Source organism: Pagrus pagrus, assembly GCF_965226575.1.
Source record: "Pagrus pagrus genome assembly, chromosome: 14".
Classification (NCBI taxonomy): Eukaryota; Metazoa; Chordata; class Actinopteri; order Spariformes; family Sparidae; genus Pagrus; species Pagrus pagrus.
Genome location: NC_140198.1, coordinates 27,522,417 through 27,544,414, shown reverse-complemented (window position 1 = coordinate 27,544,414; position 21,998 = coordinate 27,522,417). Strand labels below are relative to the sequence as shown.

Below are 21,998 nucleotides of genomic sequence, written 5' to 3'. Positions count from 1 at the left end.
GGGGGGGTTAGAGAGGCTCCTCACAAGCAAGGCAGTGGGTCCTGACAGCGCCAGCCTCAGGGTGCTCCAGGCATGTACCAGTTAGTTGTCAATTGTACAGACAATGCTATCATATACCAGCTCCACAGGCCTTATTCCCACCCGCAGAAGCTGGGAAGCAGGATGAGAATGATGTCCTTTGATTCCTCTGGTGCTTTCAACACCATCCAGCCCCTCCTGCTTGGGGAGAAGCTCAAAGCGATACAGGTGGATAGCATGGTTTCCTGGATTATGGACTGACTAGCTCACTGACAGGCAGCAGCTCATCTTCCTCCAGGGCAGTGTATTGGATACACTGCGGAGCAGCGCAGGGACGCCCCGGGTGACTGTATTGTTGGCTTTCGAGTTCATTCTCTACACCTCTCCTTTTAAGATTCAAGTCAGGGTCATGGCAGCTCCACAAGTTATTTGATGAGTCCTCTTTTGTGAGGGGCATAGGTTAGGGCAAGAAGAGGAGAACATGAGTCTGCCAAAAGACTCCTGTCTGCTGCTACAGGGGCGACCATTTTCAGCTCAACATCAGCGTGACAAAGGAGCAAGAAGAGGATTTCAGTCTGTCACTATCCAGGTTGAGGGAAGTGAAATGGTTGGTTTCAGTGGATCCAACCAACATGTTCTATTAGTCACTGAAGGCCAACACACATTTTCTTTTCTTTGTGTGTCACATTTGTCATCATAAATGTGCCGGAAAAGCAGGGAACAGTAGAAAGCAGCAGAACATATACCTCATCAGATTACACACAGAAAACGTTAGACTTTTACACAATTAGAAGCACGTTTGTTTGTTTTTTTATTTGTTGTGCGATGAAGATGGCAGTGGCTAGCAAGGATCCGGTATGGACAATATTACGGTGGTTACTTTTTTATACTTTTACTTTAGGCTCTCTTCACACTTGCTGCTTGACAGAGACAGATGGAAAAGTATTAAGAAGCCAGCAGCCTTAACTTCAACACACATCATAACATCACACCTGACAAGGAGCAAAATTCAGCATTGTGTTTCTATTAGAGCCAATCAGAGCTAGAGCCGACAGACACCCCTGACTACTGCAGCGTCATTTGATCTAATAGTGAATGCCAATTGCACACATTCACATAAGAGACATGAGGCCAGATGTTAGTGGGCATCAGTGGGGTTTTTTGTCCAGTGTAAAAGGGGTAATACAGTATTTAACAACTGAAAATGAAGGCAAGATTAACAAACTGCTGAAAAGGCCTGGCAGGAGAAGAGGAGTCCACCCTCTCTGTGGTGAGCTGGTGCAGCTACGGCGCATGATCAACTTCCACCTCATCTACCCAAGGTGCAAAAGCAGGCTGTTTAGCTGCTCGTCTGTGTCAACAGTCATCAGACTGCATAATAGTTCTTGTCCAAATACCTCATATCTCAGCCAGCTTGAAGCCAGCTGAACTGCACTGCCCTGCACTGACAGCTTGAGGTACTGAACGTGCAGCCTTTTTTAGGCATTAGCCACATTCACATTAGTACCACAGTCAAATTTGCATTAAATTTCTGCCTTGCATCATTTGAAATTCTTCATTTTAACGTGTAATAAGCAATCAACACTTAACATCTGTTTCACCACGCAGATGTGTGTACCTGTGTAGCATATGTTGAAAACCATTGCTCCACATGTTTATTTAACCTCTCAATCCTGCTTACAATTTAACTACTTACATTGTTTTTACTTCCTCTTTTCCATCTGTAATGCTTTTTTTCTATTCCATGTATGCACTGATTTTGTTTTTCCTTAATTGATTCTCAGTACTTTTGTTGCTGATCACAACGGTTTGTATCTGTTTTGTTTCTTTGTTTTTTTTATTATAACAAAAGATTATGTTATGTTAGCCCTGTGATTCACGGCCTGTCCAGGGTGTACTCTCGTCCGCTGTCAGGGAGGATTCAGCCCCCTGTGACCCTCAAGGATAACCAGGTAGGGCCTACATCTAAAGGATGTATGGGCTATTTTGTTAACATATTTTGCTATTCAAGCCTTTTCCAGGCATACTACAGTCAAATGATCATAGTTTATGTATATATTTGGTAAGAAAGCACTATGTTTGTACAGTGTAAGACTGTGTGTGTGTGTGTGTGTGTGTGTGTGTGTGTATTTGTGTGGGTGGGTTGGTGGAGCGGGGCCCCATCTCACATCCTTTCACAGAGATTCTGACTTTTAACACCACACCTGGTCTATTCTTAAACAAAGACCTACAGCAAACCCACAGTACAGTTTATAGGCACCAATAAAGAGGACTATCAGAGTGAGGAGAGAGAAGATAAGAAAACACCATTACATGTGATAAAGACACACAGTAAATCCTATGCAGCAAGCCCGTGGTAGAAGTGGACATCAGAAATTTGTGAGTGAATGTCATAAGGCCACTTAATCGAGTCCACATGAGAGGATTATAGAAATAATACTGATTTTTTGATTGAAAAAAAAAAAAACTGCCAGAAATAGACCCTGTCCAATCTTCCAAAACATTTCACAAAGTGTAACGAAAAGAACACAGCCTTGAAAATTCGAGTCATAATTGCATTTGTATCACACGCTCAAATCAATACACAACCCCTCCCAGTGCTGAATCTGACTATCTCAGCTCTGTGCATCCTCAACAAGACATTAACCAACCGAATCAATAACATTCAAGGGCAACGGGCGGGAGAGGCTCACACATTACACCGTAACTTGGGAATGACACGCATGCACGATCAGTAGTTACAACTGTTGTTTTTAAATCGGTTACGATGACCTTTAGTAACTCCTGGACCGCTGCACTTGGTCAGCTGTTTGGACCGACACAAACACGAGTCGATCCCTGACGATCACAAGAGGAGATGATATTAGTGATGGCATAATGAAATGTAGTCACAGACTTACTTTAAGACGGCGCTGTCCCCCTGTCTGACGGTGATGTTGTCCTTTAATACAGAGTCCCCGCTCCTGGCCGGAACTCCTGCAGGTACAAGGAATAACAATTTAAGTCCGAGGACCACAAGGCATTTCCCAGGCACCGCTAAATAGCCACAGATGCCCATGTTTTTCTGTCACTGCGCAACTTCCAGGAAAACTTGAACCGTCGGATATTCCTTTTTTTGCGTCTTGAGCTGCGGATCGCAGAAATTCCACTCCACAAACAAGATGTGATGTCGGCGACTGGAGCTGCGGACGACCTGGTTTTGCTCCAAGTAAACAGGCTTGTTATGAAATACTGTCAGTGTCGATAAACGCAAAAAAGTATCTTTCCGCCCGCCAGCCGCTCTAGGAAGCTGAGTTCGGAGGAGAGAGAAGCACCGTGTTTCTGAGAGGAATGCGCACCGTCTCCTCCGCTGCGAACTGTAATCGCCGTGAAATGGATGCTCTCGGAGAGATGCATCAGCCAAGTCTCCTTGTATGTGTGTGTTTTTTTCCCCCCTCTCACTCGGTGTTCTCTCTTTTTCTTGTGAGGCTGAGACTGAGTCAAGCTCTGTACACTGAATGCAAACAGCTGAATTCGCTTCTGTAGGCTATTTTTTCGATAAGTAGGCTACAGCTCCTGAAGTACTATCTCTCCCTCCCTCTCTCTCTCCCCCCCCCTCTCTCTCTCTGTCTCTACCCCTCTCTCTCTCTTAATCGCAGGTAGCATCACTTGCCTGTATCATGAGGACCATATGGTCTGCAGCCCTCAGTGTTCTCATATTAACAGGATTTAAATTCCGGGGCCCGGGGACCTCCAGTGGGCCCATATTTGGGTTTATAGGAGACACTCTTTTTTTATTAACATGGCAAATAATAAATCATGAAATTGTGAGAGGTTCATACGTGTTGATTTAGTTTCCAGTGTGCACAGAGAGCTACACACAGATATGCTGAGACGTATACACTCTCATACTAATTGCTATCACTTGTAAAGAAGTGGCTCTTAAAGCTGGTGACCAGTGGGAGTACCACAGGGCCTGGAGGCATTGGTTTCATTGACACTTTTTGAAATGGCCAATTTTGTCCCCATCACCTTTTAAAAGCATGTTTTTTGGGAATGTTTTGAAAAAATAGCTTGCACCAAGAAAAGTTAACGAACAAACGAGAACATTTTGCTCTCCATCGGCACCTGCAGCTGAAACTGGCTGCTGCTGACAGCCGATATGTACAGTATACTGTGAATTAGGGCTAAGTGACAGCCTACCACGTGCAAGAAAACTGCTGAAATTGTTCATTATATAGTAAAATGCAGCTATTGTATCTAGCTAGCAAGCTTACACAACTAGAATAGCCTATGGTTTGATAGATCATTGCAAATTATTGGACAGATTTGTGGCAGCACTGTGGAGGGGATTGACAGGGGTAGTATTAGATTTTAATTGTGTGAAATGTTGAATTAATTGTGTGAGATTTTAAAAGAACAAAAAATCAAATCAATATTTTTTTCTTATTTTAAAATGTAGATGGATAAACATATAGAAATAACTGTTACAAAGTTAAAGTAAGAAAAGTTGATTTTTCCCAACTTCTCAATAAGTTGTTTATTTTTTATCATATTTACATCAATGATGTTGGGATATTTTTTATCACCGGGCTGATCACATGCACTGATGTTTTCTAGAGTAAATGTAAAATTGGCACTGTTCATTTGAAATGGTGTTCCAGCTGTGGATGTGATGCATTTGGAAGACTGTTGTGCGGTTGATGTTGTGTGTTTTATGCTGAGTATTTTCTAATTGTTTGATGAGCTGCTATGCAAATTCTGTCGACCCGTCATTATCTAATCAGGCCTCATACTAATCCTCCAGGACATTTTTTAAAATCATGTGCGTTGAAGACGGTTAAAAGATTTTTTTTTTTTCATCTGAGCCAAAATATATCCGCACCACATTTAAGAAGAAATTGAGGAATTGTTACATTTCAGAATAATTTAATTCACTTGAAACAATGTCAATCAGAGAGTGACTCAGAGAGCTGAGGCTAATAATAGGTTTCAGACTCACCGCTCGTATCTCAGTAAGTACTGTAGCGGTCAAAACATGTTTTTTGTTGTTGTGCTCTTGAGTGATTTAAGATAGAGGCCCAGCCTGTGTTTATGCGACCATGACATAAAAATGGGTCAAGAACCCCTTATGGTGAGATGAATGACAGGGAATATATTTACCATCTTCCTCAAGAATTTTTTCTCGTTGTATGACACAGAACTACAAAAAAATCCATCCTTAAGCTCCAGGGCTACATGTAATAAAACAGTTTTCAGTGGAGGTCAGTGTGTTAAATGTCCACTGTGTGCAGGCTACAACCAAGGCTACGTTACCAACCAATCCTAGGGCCCTAGAGGCGCCAGGGAATATGTAACAATACAATTTCAGTACCCTCATTACTTGCTTACATGATGAATCGTCCTAATTTAATCTGTGTTCAGTAAAGCACAGCAAACCAGGGGCAACGTGGTATTCCAGCATCAGAAAAATGTACAAATTGTACATTTTTGTACAAATTGTACATTTTTGGGGTGGAAAGAAGCTAATTTGTTCCCAAGATCGGCTAACAGGTTAATTCAGCCTAAAAATCAATGTTTCCTTCACCTGTATATTTCATCATCTGTATGTCCAGAAACTAGAAACCTTTGATCAGAATGGATACATTTTATCATTGTGCCCCATTGTGGTAAACAATTAAATATCTGTTATGATGATTTCTAAACCCTATTAAAAATTGCTGGGAGTCCTCAGGCCTTGCTGTGTCATTTTATACAAACTAAGTAGGTGGATGATGGGTAATTTTTCCTAAACTTGTATGTTCATGTGCTTGTTTGATGGATAGGCTGAGAAGGAGAGTAACTTTTAAGGAAAGGTTTAAAATTAATGAGAGTCTGAACTTCACTAAAGCACATTGACTTTGTTTACTAATGTGCTCCAGCACTGTTTCTCCCCTTCCATATCTGTATGCATGGAGGGGCTGCTGGCCTCTAGGGATGAGAGTGGCACTTTGCTGTGCATCTAACACTCAGAATTACTATGACAGCTTTTGAGTCTCATGAGGCGACTAAACAAGATAATTTCTTTACCTTAACATCAATTTGGCATGCTGTTGAGATATTGGGATGGGGGACAACAAATGACAATGCACTAATAGCTTTGGATGCCATCACTGGGATAGATATAAGTGACACATGGCAATGTTCTTGTCTGGTATCAAGTGTTTGTGCAAGAGTGAAAGCACTGACTGCTTGTATTTGTAAGCTACAGTCTGCATTCTGTTGTGTGTTCATCAATATTGTCTCACATACAATTGACTTCACAGTACACGCCTTCCTCTTTACAATAAACACCAAGTGCACAACAAGATAGAGGGCCAACAAGACAATTATGTCTTTAAACAGGTGTGAAGCTTTCTCAAGATTTTATTGCCTTTCGTTAAGTAGTCTCAACAGTAGAAGATGGAAGCCTTAGCACAATGGAAGTGAACCGTGAGATACCATTTACAATAAAACTGTTCTATCCACATTGTCCAATGTGTACATCCCATTTCTTTAGTTTTCACCATTTCATGGCAGTAGCTTAACACCATACATTCAATGTAAATTCCAGATGATGTTCAGACTAACCACCCCAATCACCTGAATAAATGGCTGTCAGTTAACGCTTCTGCAAACCACTGATACGCTCACATTTGTGCATGCCCTAGGCTACATATCACGCTGGCATTTCTAGATGACGTGTCATATCATGTTCACATTAAATGTTTTTGACCTGGCTTTCATATCAGGAGGTGGAGGGGATGGTAGTTTTGTAACAGGCGAGAAGGTTGGCAAGCCAGTGACTGCACTGAGACATTTGTAAGCATTACTCATATCATATACATATTCGTGGTCAGGACATCTGAGTCAGGACATGTTTGTGGACACCCTAACTAAGAGGTGTTTCCTAACCCTAACCAAGAGGTGTAAAATAACATAAAGAAATGTAAAGTTTCAACTTATCAGCAGTTTGCAGAAACATACAATGCTTTATGCATTATTTATTCTTTTTATCTCTGGTTGGGTTGGATAAACGTCTTAGTCATCGTGTTAGGTAAAAGCCTGAGATTCACAGGTCAACTCTTGTTGTAACATGAGCAGCTCATTCCATTTACCAAACTGTTGTTTAGTGTATTCAAAGGTTGTTATTGAGGAATTATGATGTTGTCTTGTGGTGAAGAAATTGGGCAAAGATAAGACTTAATTAAAATTATCTGCCTGGGCTGCAACACAATCCTAACAATGTGAACGTCTTAATGGTTTTTAAATTAAAACCCCTCCCTGACTTCAGCAAAATCTAAGATATGTGGTCTTAATTAGAGTCTAGGGTACAGGGAGGGGGTGGACTGAGGAGCTTGTTCACAGATACCCCCCTCAGTCAATTAAAGCTGCAACACTTTTAGTCATGTGATGTCCTTTTTAACACCTTGGTGGCTTCTTATATCAGTTCACTATGATAATAAAAAGGTTAAATGGGTTGAATAATGACAGCATCAAGAGAAAGGGGGAAGGGTTACATATATGCAGTATTTTCTGCAATCAGCTCTGCACAGTGGTGTTTAGAGGATAAAATAAAACTGCAATCCATTTCAATCCATGTCATGTGCATTATGTTTCTGACCCTCATTGTTCTGCCTTACAGTGGGTCAGGTGCACCTAATGACCTTGACAAAGTTCCAGCACAGGCGAGGATGCCAAGCATGCAGAAATGACAAATTAGAATGGCATTGTTTGTTGCACAGCCCACATGAATCACTCTTGATGTATCACACAAACAAGTATAGGCGGAGAGCAAAAGAAAAAGGCGAAACTACGTAGCCTAGATCAACTACCCATGCACTAAAATAGGAGGTGAGTGTATTGATTTTAACATGCTCAAATGAACAAAGCCATTTCACTTGAATCAAGGTCTTTTTGATTGGTTGCAGCCGTGTACAGTCCAGCTCTTCCCGGAAGATTGTGTTTCTCATTTATTTCACTTATACATGCAGTGACATTCACATAATTTCCTGCTGCGGCACATTAACACCAGACTCTGGGTGGTTTATTCAAACAATCCATGCTAATCTTCATTCATATCATGCAAGGATGGGCAAAGCTACCAGACAATGGACCGGCCTCTGACCAAAGCAAGCTAATACCCAAGCAAAAACATGGGTAGACTGAATAAAGAGCGCTCACTCAATGGATTCAGTCATCTGCAGAAGCTCAGATTCCACTGGCACACGAACACTAATGTTATGTAACTTATTCATAAGTGGCTGACATCCTCAGGTCAGTCTAGCAGAGTTTGGGGAAATCTTTTGAAATGAGAAAGAACTTGTAAGTGGTAAAGCAGGAATCTAATACATAATATTATTTTGTGTTAGCTGGTGTTTAAAAGTAGAGTAATCAAGTAAAGGAGCTTCTTTTTTAACACTCCGTCCGGGGTTATGTTTGATTTAGATAGTTGTTTTGTTAAAGTTAGAGCATTAATGACAAACATGCTGAAATCACTGAAGTGAGTAACAGCCTGTGAGTCAGAATTGTGTTGAAATTGGTGGGACAATGCATGGAATCTGTTGACTATTTCAAGGTTCATTTAGTTGTCTTTCTACAAAACAGGGTTGTACAACAAAAAGCAAGCTGTGGTCCCTTTATGCTACACAAGAAAATGTGGAGTGCACCACCTGAGGAAAGAAGCTGCTCTGTAGTCTGGTGGTATGGCAGCAGATACTTCTGTATCTTTTGCTAGACACTAGCGAACAGACTGTGGCTGAGGTGGGTGTTTTCTTTTAATATATTTGGGCTCTGTACAGACACCTCATCCCACTGATATCACTGCATCCAGTGGGTACCAGTGTTGTTCAATCAATCAATCAATCAATCAACCAAATGACTCAATCTCTATTTATATAGCGCCAATTCACAACAAAAATCGACACTCATGACTCTTTCAAATTGGAGCAGGTCTAGACCATCCTCTTTAATTGTTGGTGAAGATTGTCTGTCATCCAGGTCATGGTAATTCTAAGTGCTGTATCGTAGGATTGTATCGTAGCCTGCGATACAGCACTTGTGTGTTTTTTATATTATACAAGACATATCATGATCAAAATATCCAGTCAATGCCATGGCTGAGCATTTCTGCTTTAGAACTGCAGTGTACCAAGGACAGTCTAAAAAAACTGATTCAGACAGCCAGGGTCTCATTTGTCACAAACTTAGAAAACCTAGGAACCAATCACGTCAATGCACGGTGGGGCAATTTAATCTAATTAACTTAGAGTTGCTGGGAAACGAGCTGTATTCAGAAGAAGTCAGGTGTGCAGATGAAGCTAATTATCTGTAAATGGCATTCGGAGGTTCTCTACCTTCTAAAAATGCAGGTACATTCCAGCTGCTGTGTAATGGTGGGTGGGGCTAGGGTGTTAATTTGCATATCAGTTGAACCCTACTTACTTAATTAGGCAAAGTTGTAGCATCACATCCAAGCCATTTTAAAGCCATATAGAGATTTTTCCATGTAGAAAACCTCGAACTATTTGAGAGGGATTTTAAATATATTCTGTGTTTGCTTGTTTTACACTGGCACCCTTCATACCCATTCTATTGAAAATTATATTTACATACAGCTAATTTTTCATAGCAAATATGTCTGTGAGAGATGCAGTGCCGACTCAAGGTTCATATCAACTTGATAATAAGGAATCATTTAAACCTACCATGAGACTGGCAAGTCTCAATATGTTTGTACTGACATGTTTGACAAATTTAGCTTGACAGCATCTTTATTTTCCCTGTCATATATGCATTTGCAGTAAAACATCCCCTCTCAGTTAAGTTTATTTCATCTGACATAGGCATAGAAAGTGCACTGGAACTACAACATATGATTACGCACAGGAGGCTTTTCTGGAAGTTGAAATAGAAAAAAGAAAAGAAAAATAGCAAATAGATACAAATACATGAAATACAGCAGTATGTGTGTCTGCAGGGGTATTAGCTGTGGGAACAAGCTGCTTCTCTTTTTGGCATGATTTAACACCTCTATTAAAAACATTAAAATTGTGTCGCATTTTCAACTGAGTGGGTAGACAGTTGCAATGTTGTGCTCTTTTATCAAAGGAGACTGATTGTCCAAATGAGGTTTTGCGCATTACAATGAGACAGGTACTGTTTCTTGAGACCCATGTGCTGACTCTCCTCTTACTCTAAGGTGATACATATTTTAAAAAGGACATCACAATAAACATCAAGGTCTTTTTCCTGTCTGTATTTATGCTAAGGAAAGATTAGCTGGAACAAAAATGTTTTATATTAATATAGCAAATAATCTATTTATTGATTATATCATTTGTGCAACTTTTAAGAAAATTATATTTACCTAGAAAGTAATGTTTTTACTTGTGACTAAGGAGAACCTATCGATGAAGGCACAGTTTGTCCTGAATCAGAATTTTAACTGAAGAAAAGTGAATGATATTGCCTGCAACAAAACTAGTGTTGCAATTAGTTTGTTCAAATGCAAAAGCCTTACTTATAATGCCAGGTTTTCCAATGAAAAGGAAAAAATAACAGTTGTAACAAGGTCAAAAAGATGGCTTGTGGGTTTTATAATGAATCATCTTTTTTACTTTGTGTAAACGTAAATCTTTGTCTTTGGCCAGAGACAGTTTTTGAGAGATATTAAATCAAACTTTAACTTTCAATCGAATCAAAATTACAATATGAGAATTAATTTAGCTGAAGCAAATGAAAATTATTCTTTAGTTTTGTTTTTTTTTAAGTTTGTCCAAAATACCTTTTGCAACAAAGCCATTTAAAAATATGCTTCAGTTTGGAATAGCTTATGAAGCTTTTGGAGCTCAACATAACATGTTTCTGCCACCTCATTGGTTATTTGTCCATGAATTTTAGTGTCTGGTTATATAATAATGGGTTTTACAGTGTATTGTAAGGCTTTTGACCAGAAAGTGATGCAGTATGATATGTGTGAGAACATCATGGCACCGCTGATGGCGGCCTTGGTTATATTGAAATAGTGAAAAAAGAGCCTTGGCAAGCACAATATTTGTTGACTATTAAATAAATGTATGTGTCTAAATAAATGTAATAGCAGGAGACAGGTCAGTCCTGTCTCTCACTCCCAACTCGTCAAATACAGCAGCCTGGTCAGTGGCTCTACGCTTCTAAGTCTGACATTGTAGGTGCACCTTTAGCTTCACTTCATGCAGTGCCCCCCTGCAGTAGTATAAAGAGCAAGAAAAAACCAAGTTGGGGGTTGTTCAGTATGATTGAATGGATCATACGCTGTTATTCTGGGGTTTGTGTCCCATGTATGACCAAGAGTCAAGATTCTTTTGTTTTGAAGTAGTATGTTACGTAACTAAGTTAACTTACTCAATTGATGTAACGTGCTTGATGTATTCATTTTAACCCAAAATATGACCTTTTCCTAAATGTAACCAAGTATTTTTTGTGCTGAAATCTAACAAAACAGTGACATTATTACATTTCGAAAGTCATAATATTTCATAACATGTGAACTGTTTTTCAGTCAGTATTGTTTTGAATGTCTATCCACACGGTGTTTATTACGTATCATCGCTAACTTGACCATAAAACCATTCACATCCAAAACTGACACTTGCGGGGTAGTTTGAAGCTTAAGGCACCTGACCAAGCTGTCATATTTGATGAGTTGGAAGTGAGAATGTGTTGACAGGGTTGAGGTATGTAAGGGTAGCAATTACAATTGTCAATACAAAATACATCAAAATGTGAAAATATCCCATTACCATTAAATAGAACTGCACTGTGTTCTTTATTCCTCCTATTTCTGCCCTCAATTATTTGTCATTTCAAAGAAAAACACATTAATCACCAAATCACAACTAAAGATAATTACCTGTACTAATTTCAGAAAACAGACAAAACATGAGCACTTTTTTGTTGTTGTCAGTAAGCAGTACCTGAAGCATCTGTCAAGTCACCCAATAATTACTCCTGTGAATTTGTCTGATCGTAGGACTTCGTGGTTACTTCCAAACAATTTGGAGACCAGGATTGCAGATCAATCAGGAACAAATAACTGCTTTGTTATTTAAATGCACTAAAAGAATATTCTTAACGACTGTCACTGGGTTGGCTTCTGAACATTGAAACAATTTTTTATGGTGAGGTGCTGAGGATGAATTATTTTGGAATAATTGGAATTGAATTGAATTGAGGAGTCTCATCGCCAGGACACCTCTGTATTGCCAGACAGAGTGTTGATAAATTTTGCTTTAGCTCACCAAAATTACTATTAGCCTGCAAAGCAACTGGATCTGTTCCCGGTAGGATTACATGGAACCTAGGTATATGAATGACACCAATTTATTTCACTATCGTCATATCACAGTTATTAATCTTACATTGCCACAACTAGATACATTACATCGTCTCCATTAGGGGTGTGCAGAGCAGCCGATATTTGTATCTGTATTTGTATTTGTTGAGGGGGGAAAAGTATTTGTATTTGTATTTGTATTCGAGTAAAATTCAAAATAGGCGTAAAAATATATAATTTTTTTGAGTTGCACTTCTAATTTTCGTTATAGTGAAAGTTTTCTTAAATTAACCATTATAATAATTATGGATATGCAATATTGGTTGATGTTTTTCCATAACTCCAGTAATGAACATGTAACAAGGAATGTCATTGAAAAGAAAATAACATAACAGCCATTACCTCATCCATGGTTAAACCAACAACTAATAAAATATCATTGTGAACATTATGAACCCCACCACCACCCGTCCTTGTTGGAGGACGTTGAACAGACAGAATAAAAACAAATAATACTTAAAAGAACTGTTCTTTCTAATGCACAGAGCTCCAAGAACTAAACTTGATCTGTAAATAATATGACATAGTAGCCTATAGCTAACGGTCATTATGCTCCTGGCCTCTACCTGGTCTTTTTACTAAACTTAACCAACTCCTTTCTTCATTGCCTAAAACCCAACCAAAGCACCGAGCAAAGAATTTTTTTTCTCCCCCGGTCTGCTGTCAGCAGGGTCGCCGGCTGCAGCAGCCTCGCGCCCGTGAAGTGGGCTCAAGCCGCGTTCAGCCACGCTCGAGCGGAGCGGGGGAGAGAAACAATGTGTATTTCTTTTACTCTGTGGAAGATCTCCCAACGGAGTGAGGGACAAAGCAAGTGGGACAGATCTGCCCAGTCCCTGAGCAGCGCGCGTTTCACAGACAAGCCACAACGCAGAGTGTAAACAACGTCACCTGGTTCAGCAGCACCATGGACAGCTGCGGGGCCGGGGGGGTCGGAATAGCGGTGTTTCCACCCCCCCACCTCCGACTCCTGAACGTCACTCACTCACTCATCCGGGCATGTACTGCGGTCTCATGAGGAAACGTAGCTTTTTGATATGTTTTCTTGTTCCCGAATACAAATATTTTTTAAAGTATTTGTTCGAAATAAGTATTTGTAAAAAACACGTTATTTGTGCCTTTCCGAATACCGTATTCGGGTTCGGCTCCACCCCTAGTCTCCATGCATCCTGCAAACAGATGTGTTGAAAAAAAGAAAACAGTATGGAAATATGTTCCATCTTTAAGTCACTTGCTTCCAAAATGCTGTCACTGGAGACGGTGGTGCTCATACAGCTTTTGTCCACAGGGGCTGCTATAATCAACAACAAATAAAAGTTCCTTATAGCTGCTTTAACACCTGAAGTGCATGACCGGCTGGGTTTTCTCTTTGAGAACAGACCAATCGCTTCTGTTGACTGAGGAAAATGTTTTTTTAATCAAATAGCACCTTGATTCAGAGCTGCTTTATACTGTGTAGGAGCTTAAGTGCTCCTGGCATGGAGAGCTGCACATGATTCCAACTTTGATCTCAGATAACTGCATCTGCCTCAGTCTTGACTTATCAGACAGCTTTAATCAGATGCCTCAGCTGCAGTCACAGCATGCTGAACAAAAGGCTGTTTACGTCTGTGGCCAGCCTTAAAAATGTAAGGTTGGTCTTGCATTGCTTTCAAGGAGCTGTGCTGGTCTTTGTCACATCTGATCCACTCCCAGCCCTCCCCAGTTCTCGCTCTGCCAATGTTGCCTGATGTGTTGCAAAGTCACACATTGTATGCACGGCGTGAGGGCATGAATTATTTAAGAAGCTGGTAATTTTAAATGATTTGGATGTTCAAACATCCTGTGTTATCAATAGGTGTAATATTCTCTGTGCCCCCAGCAGATATGCTGATACGCTCAGAGGCTCGTCCACTGACCTCTGTCTGACTTTCTTGTGCGAGTGTGTCCAAATTAAAAGTGTGCACACAAAGGCACAGCATTGATATGGAACTGCGTGTTCAATTTATAAAACTTTTTTTTTCATTCAATCTCTCAACATTCCAACCATTTTAGAAACTCTATTGACTACAAGTAATGGACATAAAAGCAGCTTGAAGGTCGAAGCGGAATCCTCCTGCATTAAAGCATCCAGCTTTTATGAGAGCCTGGAAAATATGAAAGACATCAACAAGGACTCACTGTGTGTTTCTTCAGCCATAATAACATATTTGCACTCTGAGTTCAAAAGGGAACAGATTTTATCTCTTGAACATTTTATCTTAGTATTTAAACTTTGCATTTAAACTTTGTATCAATGTTGGTTCATATGAAAGTTGTTGTAGTTTATATAAAATAAAATACCTCTATTTTGCATTGTTTTGAATATAATTATTTTGTCTTTTTTCATTACAGATGATAATACAAGTTTAATCATTTGAGTAAAAAGCTGAATGTTTGAAAAATGTCCATGAATTTCAAAATATCTTAGAATTTGGCATGTTCCCTTTTGTATGACAGCATGCACTCAAGCTGGCATGGACTCCACAAGTTTGTGGAAAACCTGATGACTCATGTAATCCCAGCATTATCTGACAGTGTTCCATAAAAGCTTCTTGTGATGTCTAAGAATGATTGGCCTTCTCAGTCTTCATCTGCCCCCAAAAATGTTCAATGGGGTTGAGGTCAGGTGACTGTGGAGAAATGTCCATGAGAATCAGGACTCCTTGGTCTTCTTTGGTCTTTAGTTCTTCACATAGTTATTGAAAAAGCTTTGAGGTGTGTTTGGGTTCATAATTTGGCAGTAGTATGAATCCATCTCCACAAAGGTGCAACCCAGAGGGAGCCGGTGAAGTGGAATGGTACTTCTCCTCAGTCAGGGTGAGTCAATTCTGTGCAGGTGTCCAACAAAACACCCCATCTACTCAAACATGGATTCGTCAGTAAAAAGGACTTTCCAAGTCATCCACTGTGAAGTGCTGGATTTCTTAGCCCACCTCAAGTGTTTGGCCTTGTTTCCTCTCCTGAGAAGTGGTTCAAAAACTGCTACTAGTCCTCTGCGACCACTACAAAACAGCCTTCTTTTGATAGGGCTTTTGCTGATTGGAGTTTTACATTGTTTATTTAGCAAATTCTGTATCTGTGATGGTGATGCGTTTCTATCTCACATGGAACTAAGCTTGATGAATTGATCTTCTGTGGTCACTTTTGGTCAGCCTGCTTGTGCTTTGGTTACAACTGAGCCAGTTTCTGCAAATCCAATTTTAGAGTTTCATGCACTGCCCCCTTAACTTGCGTCTAGCTATTTGATGCTGAGAAAGCCCCATCTTTGCATGGAATAACAATTTGACCTCAGACACTTTCACTTACTTTAAGAATCCTTAAACTTTCTGATTATTTTTAGGTTGACGTGATGATACTTGAGATTTTTTTAAAGTGGTCTCAGACTTTAGACCCTACCATAGCACAGTCTGGATAGAATCAAATCTAGGATTGTTGCTCTGTAAATGGTTTGGATAATGGTGGCTTTGAGATAGCATTTCAACAGTTACCTAGGGGGAAAGCCTAATCAGTTTTTGGGACAAAGAGATAAGACTAATGAAGAGCGAAATTATCTGGCAGTATTTAGTTATGTTTACAACAAAAACACTTTCACATCAGCTTTTTCAACAATTACTACATCTTTCCTTCACAAACAGTAGCAACTTCTTAAAGAAATCCAATATTATGGGTCATTTACACAAACTTTCATTAGTAAGAAGCCACATTGGTAACAGTATTCATCAACAGAGTCCCATTGTGATTCTCAGTGATAGAGACTGTGGTTATCTCAGACAAAAGAGTGGCTGCCATTTCAGCCCTAACGTCAGTTTCATCAGCATTAAATTGTTCATTTGTATGTATGCAAATACAGCCGTCTTTAACCCTAAGGTTATAAACAATTTAGATGCCGACAATAACAGTGTCCAATCTGAAGTAAGAGGAGCAGCTCCCAGTAATGCTTATTTAGGCAGAAACTGCCATCCCAGAGATGGATTCTGCTCACTTCAAGGTGAATGCATCTGACTGAGCAATTTCCATTCTAATATTAGTCAAATGGAACTAATAACTTGGGATAGAATGAATCAACCATTCAGATCATATTTGACACTGACATATGGATGGCAGTTTGGGAAAGTTGGGAAAATATCTACATGATGAGGGAATATTTAAAGAGAGGTTACACACAATTCCAGGTAGTTTATCTTCCAATTTCCACATCAGCAAGAGTCAATCAGGAAGTGATACCAATGACGAATTACTTTACAGTGCAGCTCCAGTTGCCCTAAAGGTTGGAATGTGCTAATATAGTGTGTGTACCCATTTGAGCATTTGTTTCGTTTGGTAACCCTTTGATGCACAAGCTATGTAAATGCTTTTTAATGCACAACATTGGTAAAAAAAAAGGAAAAAAAAAGAAGACCCATATCAATTAATGTTCCCATTAAATATCTTGTTTTTGATAAGCACAAATTATTTTCACCTCTCCTTTCTTACCTCATGAACAAATATCACTTTTGTCATACTACATCAATTTTACACAACAAACACAACCCAGGTATGCAAATGTGATACTTTTAATATTAATAACAATTATCATAATACAATAATAATAGTTTTGTTAGAATAGTTATTACAGCAGTCATTTGAACCACAAGATATGAAACATTTTCTTATATAAAACAATTGGAAAATTAGACACCATCTTGTGATGGAGTGCCTGCTGCAATGCCCACCAACATTTTGACATTGGAAATGATTAGAAGGGTGTTACAAAAATTATTTGCATTAAAAAAGTAAGAAAGGGGAAAATGAAAATAAGGAATTGTGATGATCAATAGCAAGTTAATGTTAGTAATACCGGAATAACTGAATGATGAAATTATTCAACTCCAAAGTTATACACAATAAAAACTAGGTCAGTCACTGATGATGCACATCAAAGGGTTAAAGCCTTAACTAGACTTGTCAGTGCTGAAAAGGGTTTTCTATTTGTGTTCAGCTGTCGCCCTTTGTAGCCATAAGCAACTAGACCCAGTAGAACTCTACATATTCGCAATGTTAATGGCGGCCTTTATTTGCAATTCACAGTTGCCTGAGTCACACTCAAATTGAGCAAATGTGTAAATGAGACTTTTGAATGTTCAGAAGATCACAACACCTGGTTCGAATCCTTTGTTGCTTTTCATAACCCTAAGTCCACCTCACCATCTCCTATCTCCATCTATACAATGATCTTATAAAGGCAAAAACGTTTTAAAAGAAAGATAATGCATAGGAGATTCTGCATTTGTTGCAAAGATATGCAGAAAGACAGAAACATGTGGTAGATGCAGTTAGTCCAAGGCTGCTTAGCAGTGTGCGACATACGGGGGTCCGGGGGGCTCCCATTTGAAGGGGGTCTCAAATTTTGTCAAAAAAATAAAAAATAAAATATTCTATTGTCACTAAAGGTCACTAAAATGTGTTTAAGCTCACCATGTCCAGTATTCAGAATCCAAAACATGTATTCACAAATATGTTCTATTTGTTTCCAAGCGGAGCAGCCGGTCCTGCGCACGTATGCAAATTAGCCATGTGCGCCAAACAGAAGAAAGAGTAACGTTGAGAAGTCACACTGAACATGGCGAGCAAGCTAAAGCTAAACCAGAGTGTATCACTCACACACTTCGGGTTCACATCCAAAAAGGCGGCACTCAGAGATGAAGAGGCACCGAAAGACGACGCTGGTGCAGCTAGCACAGTGGGCCCACTCGGTACCAGAACAGAGGACCCTCTCCACCCAGTGACTCCCCAGAAGAACAACGTGAAGTTGAGGCCGAGTGCTCCGAAGACGCAGCAGGTGCTGAGGTAACGTTAGCTGCTGCTGCTGCTAGCACAGGTGACCTGCGGCTGGTTGGACTAGAAGCAGGTGGGAATGGAGAGACCGCAGGTTATGTAGGCCTGGTGGCTGGTTGTGGTCTCAGAGAGAGCACCCGCCGTGGTGCTGTTTGGCTGGTTGTAGGCTGTCTGTCTGTCAGCACCCGCCGTGGTGCTGTTTGGCTGGTTGTAGGCTGTCTGTCTGCCAGCACCCGCCGTGGTGCTTTTTTCAATTTGAGACATGGCCTGCCTGCACGGTTAGGCGAATGTGCTTTATGTAGGCTACGTGTTCAATGATGTATCTGTCTGATGTATTCGCTGTAGATGGATGGTTAAATAATGTCACACGATCGGTCATACTGCAGGCTCTCATTTACAAGTGCACTGATTGCGTGCAAGTCTCCGACAGGCTATACCTGGCGTTCATTCAGGTGATTGCTCATGTAAGTGCGCCAGATTGGTGCCAGTTATTGTCGTGTCTGCATTGTAATGCACAGCTTTGCCTCTCCTTGTTATAAAACAACGTGCATCCAAACAACTTTAGCCAATGCAACCTCCTATGTCAGTGATGCTTTACGAATACTATAGCATATCGGATTATCAAAAATTGTTAAGTCTGTGCGTATGTGTTGTCATGTAGGCTATAGACTGATTGTCTTGGCCTGCATCCATGAAATATTGTAAAGTTAAAGGCCTACTGCATATTGAGAACATTTAGATCGGTATTGCGCAACAATCGGGAGATGGAGACCCCCCCGAATATTGACGGGTATTTCACACACTGCTGCTTATATTATTGATTCACTTTATAAAACCAGATAGTCCAGATAACATCATGATGTCAGTTTATGTGAGTTGGACACAATACAATTCAAGTCCTTGAATAAAGACAAATTGCCAATTTATGTAAAATTGACCGTAGTAGATTTAAAATTTAGCTCAGGATATGCAGTACAGGTATAATAGATTACTTCAACAACAAAGTGAACAGCTTGACTTTTGACTGTAAACCAAAGAAGAAATCCACAATAATAAACACAGGTTAATGTCCATGGAGTTTGACCATAACTAGATGACAAAGGTGATTTTGTAATCAGCAGATTGCTTTAATTCTAAGGGATACTTAGCACAGCACAGTCTACCACCTGCTGGACAATGAAATTAAATAAAAATGCAGACACAAACATACAGAAAGTTGCACACTGAAAAAGATGCTCAGTTGGACTTGAAAAACATATAAGCTTGGATGCCTTTGTATCTGATAGTGGGTTAAGGTCATCCTGCCTTGTCTTTGTGCAAGAGCTCAAGCGCTTGTGCAAGCTTGAGTCAGAGGCTGAGAAAAGGAGGAATTTTGAAGACGAGAATGCAACTGACTGTCTTAATGATTGTGTGGGTGAGGGAAACTTTTTAAAACAGAAAGCAATTAAAGTCTATGTCCACACACCAATGCCTCAGGGCGGAGTATTGGACTTGTGATTCTACTGTATCCATAGAAAAAAAAACTGTATCCAGTAGTCGGATTAGGCAGATCTTAATGCTAAGTTTGCTGCCATAAAGGAAATAAAGGTCAATTTCACGACACTAGTTTGTTGCAATATTGCAGCTTTTCTTTTAGGGGGAGACTTTAAATGCACTTGAATATTAGCTTATAAGCTGCTGAGTGTTCATTATGTTGCCAATGATGCTTAAATGAACAAAATGTAATTTCTGCTACTCTGGATCTCTCGTTCAAAACAAAACAAAACAAAAACAAAAGACACAATGTGACGACTTTTTTAAGTGAAAGTAAATTTCTTTGGGTTTGAAATTTTAGTTTTTTCGAACATCTTAAAGCAGAAATGTGTAAGTGCACACACATTTTTTTCAGCTAAAAAAAAAAAGTCCTTACTTAAATAAATGTTTTCTGTTTGCCTGTTAATTAGTATGGAAATTCAAACTGCATTTGTATTAAACTGTACAATGCGATAAAGCTTGACCTTGAACTACGAATAGCTGTGTGCACAAATGCATGCCAATGGTCAGGGCCTTGCACGCCAAGTTCATGCAGGTCCATGGCTCAGCAGCTCTGTTTGCGCTGACCTGTGTGTGTTTTTGAGTTCCAAATCATAACGACAAAAACATTGGCTGTGATGATCTTTTTGGAGGACGTGCATTTCACCAAACCCTACAGTGTATTTTAAAATCAATCTAAAAAGTACAGCGCTTTATTCTCATTCGACCAGGTCAGGAAAACAATTTTGTCCATAATAAAAACAGTCATTCAGTTTGTTTTTTTCTCTCCTGATTCTATCTTGATAATTTGTCAAAATGAATAAAGGCAGAGTTTTAAGATCTTTACACACCAGGGGCATGTTTTTTGTGCCATTAATTCCTACATCAATATTTTTTTTCGAACTGTTGTTTTTGTTCTGAACAAGGTCGATTTTTCAGATTTTTCACACCACAAATGAAGGCATCAACCAATCATGTTCATGGCCATGGCAGACCAGCTGATTGTTAATGATTACTAATCACCCTGTATTATATGACAAAGGACACAAAGTTATAAAGACAATGTGACAAAGATGAGTGACCTTGATTGCTCCCTGGACAGACTCCTACATATTAAAGATGTACAGAGGGGGAACTGAAGCTGTTACAACTATCTGTACTCTCCTCAAGTCCATCACTACTTAGATACTTAATAAAAATGAACCCAGTGGATGCGTCCTCTCCTTGTTACCTTATGTATGTGACGTTACTTAACTGCATTAGTAAGTTAAAAGAACTCCCCATTGACTGCTTTCACATAGAACAGCACTCTCCTACTTGAAAGTCTTGTGCTTGTTTAACCTGACTGTCCATCCCCGACCTCCTCCAGACTTTTCACTCTTTATTCTCCTTCTCCTCAAGTCTTTCTTTGCAGCTATAATAATTCCTACAGTCGCTTGAGGTCTTCGCCTAACAACAAATGTATGGTTCAAAATAAGCTGCTTTCATTTTTTAGCTGTAAGTTTGTTTTTCTGACAATGACAGGCCCATTGCTGTTGTTGTTAAATGTTTTAATGTGACATATTCTCAGGTGAGTATTTCAGATATTTGTGATGCCTTTTCGTCACGTCCCTAGTGATTGAAGGCCTTTATACACACATGTAAACACAATTTCGATTCAAGTTAGTGAACTCGTTTATCAACTGTGTGTTTACCCTAAACACACAGTTGACTGACCTTAATTTTGTGTTAATGTGCAAGTTAATTTTGCAAGTCATGTTTGTGTCGACAGACCAAACGGCCCCTTTCAGAGACACACACGCAATACCAGATGCAACAGACAGGCTGATATGTTTCATATCATGTCATCTCTTTCCCACTGTCATAAAAATGAGTTTCTAAAAAAAAGAATGGTGAGAAAGGACTGCCTGAGCTGCAGTGTCTCTGTCCTACATGGATAATTGTGTTTTCAAAGTTGACAAATGATAAAGAATTACTTACAATAAAACAGGTTAAGTAATTACATATAGAAATTGAGACCTCCAGTAAGAACTGAGATCATGTTCCTGCTTTTTCCCAATTTCCATATTTAATTAACTTATATGAATAAAAGGTGATTGCTTGTCTGCTTGTGTCACAGCAATACCCAAAAATGGCTCATTTGGGCATTTTGATTCAGCCAGGGCGGTTTTCTTTAGCCAACCAATTTCTGCGCTCACTGTATAAAAGTCTGGAGGGCACAATTACAACTGGCAATGGAAAGGAAAATGTTGGCATTGAGAAG

General features: G+C 39.6%; 1 protein-coding gene across 2 annotated transcripts in view; it reads right to left on the bottom strand.

Annotated features, from left to right (window-relative positions):
• opcml (opioid binding protein/cell adhesion molecule-like) overlaps nt 1-21,998 on the bottom strand; it is a 405,678-nt gene that overhangs the window by 231,437 nt on the left and 152,243 nt on the right. The window contains exon 2 of one of the 2 annotated variants that reach the window (XM_084373546.1): nt 2,919-2,994. In XM_084373546.1, the coding sequence (XP_084229672.1) occupies nt 2,919-2,994 (76 nt within the window). Of the gene's footprint in view, nt 1-2,918; nt 3,781-21,998 lie in introns of those variants that run through there. The other variant, XM_084373545.1, reaches the window with a different exon arrangement.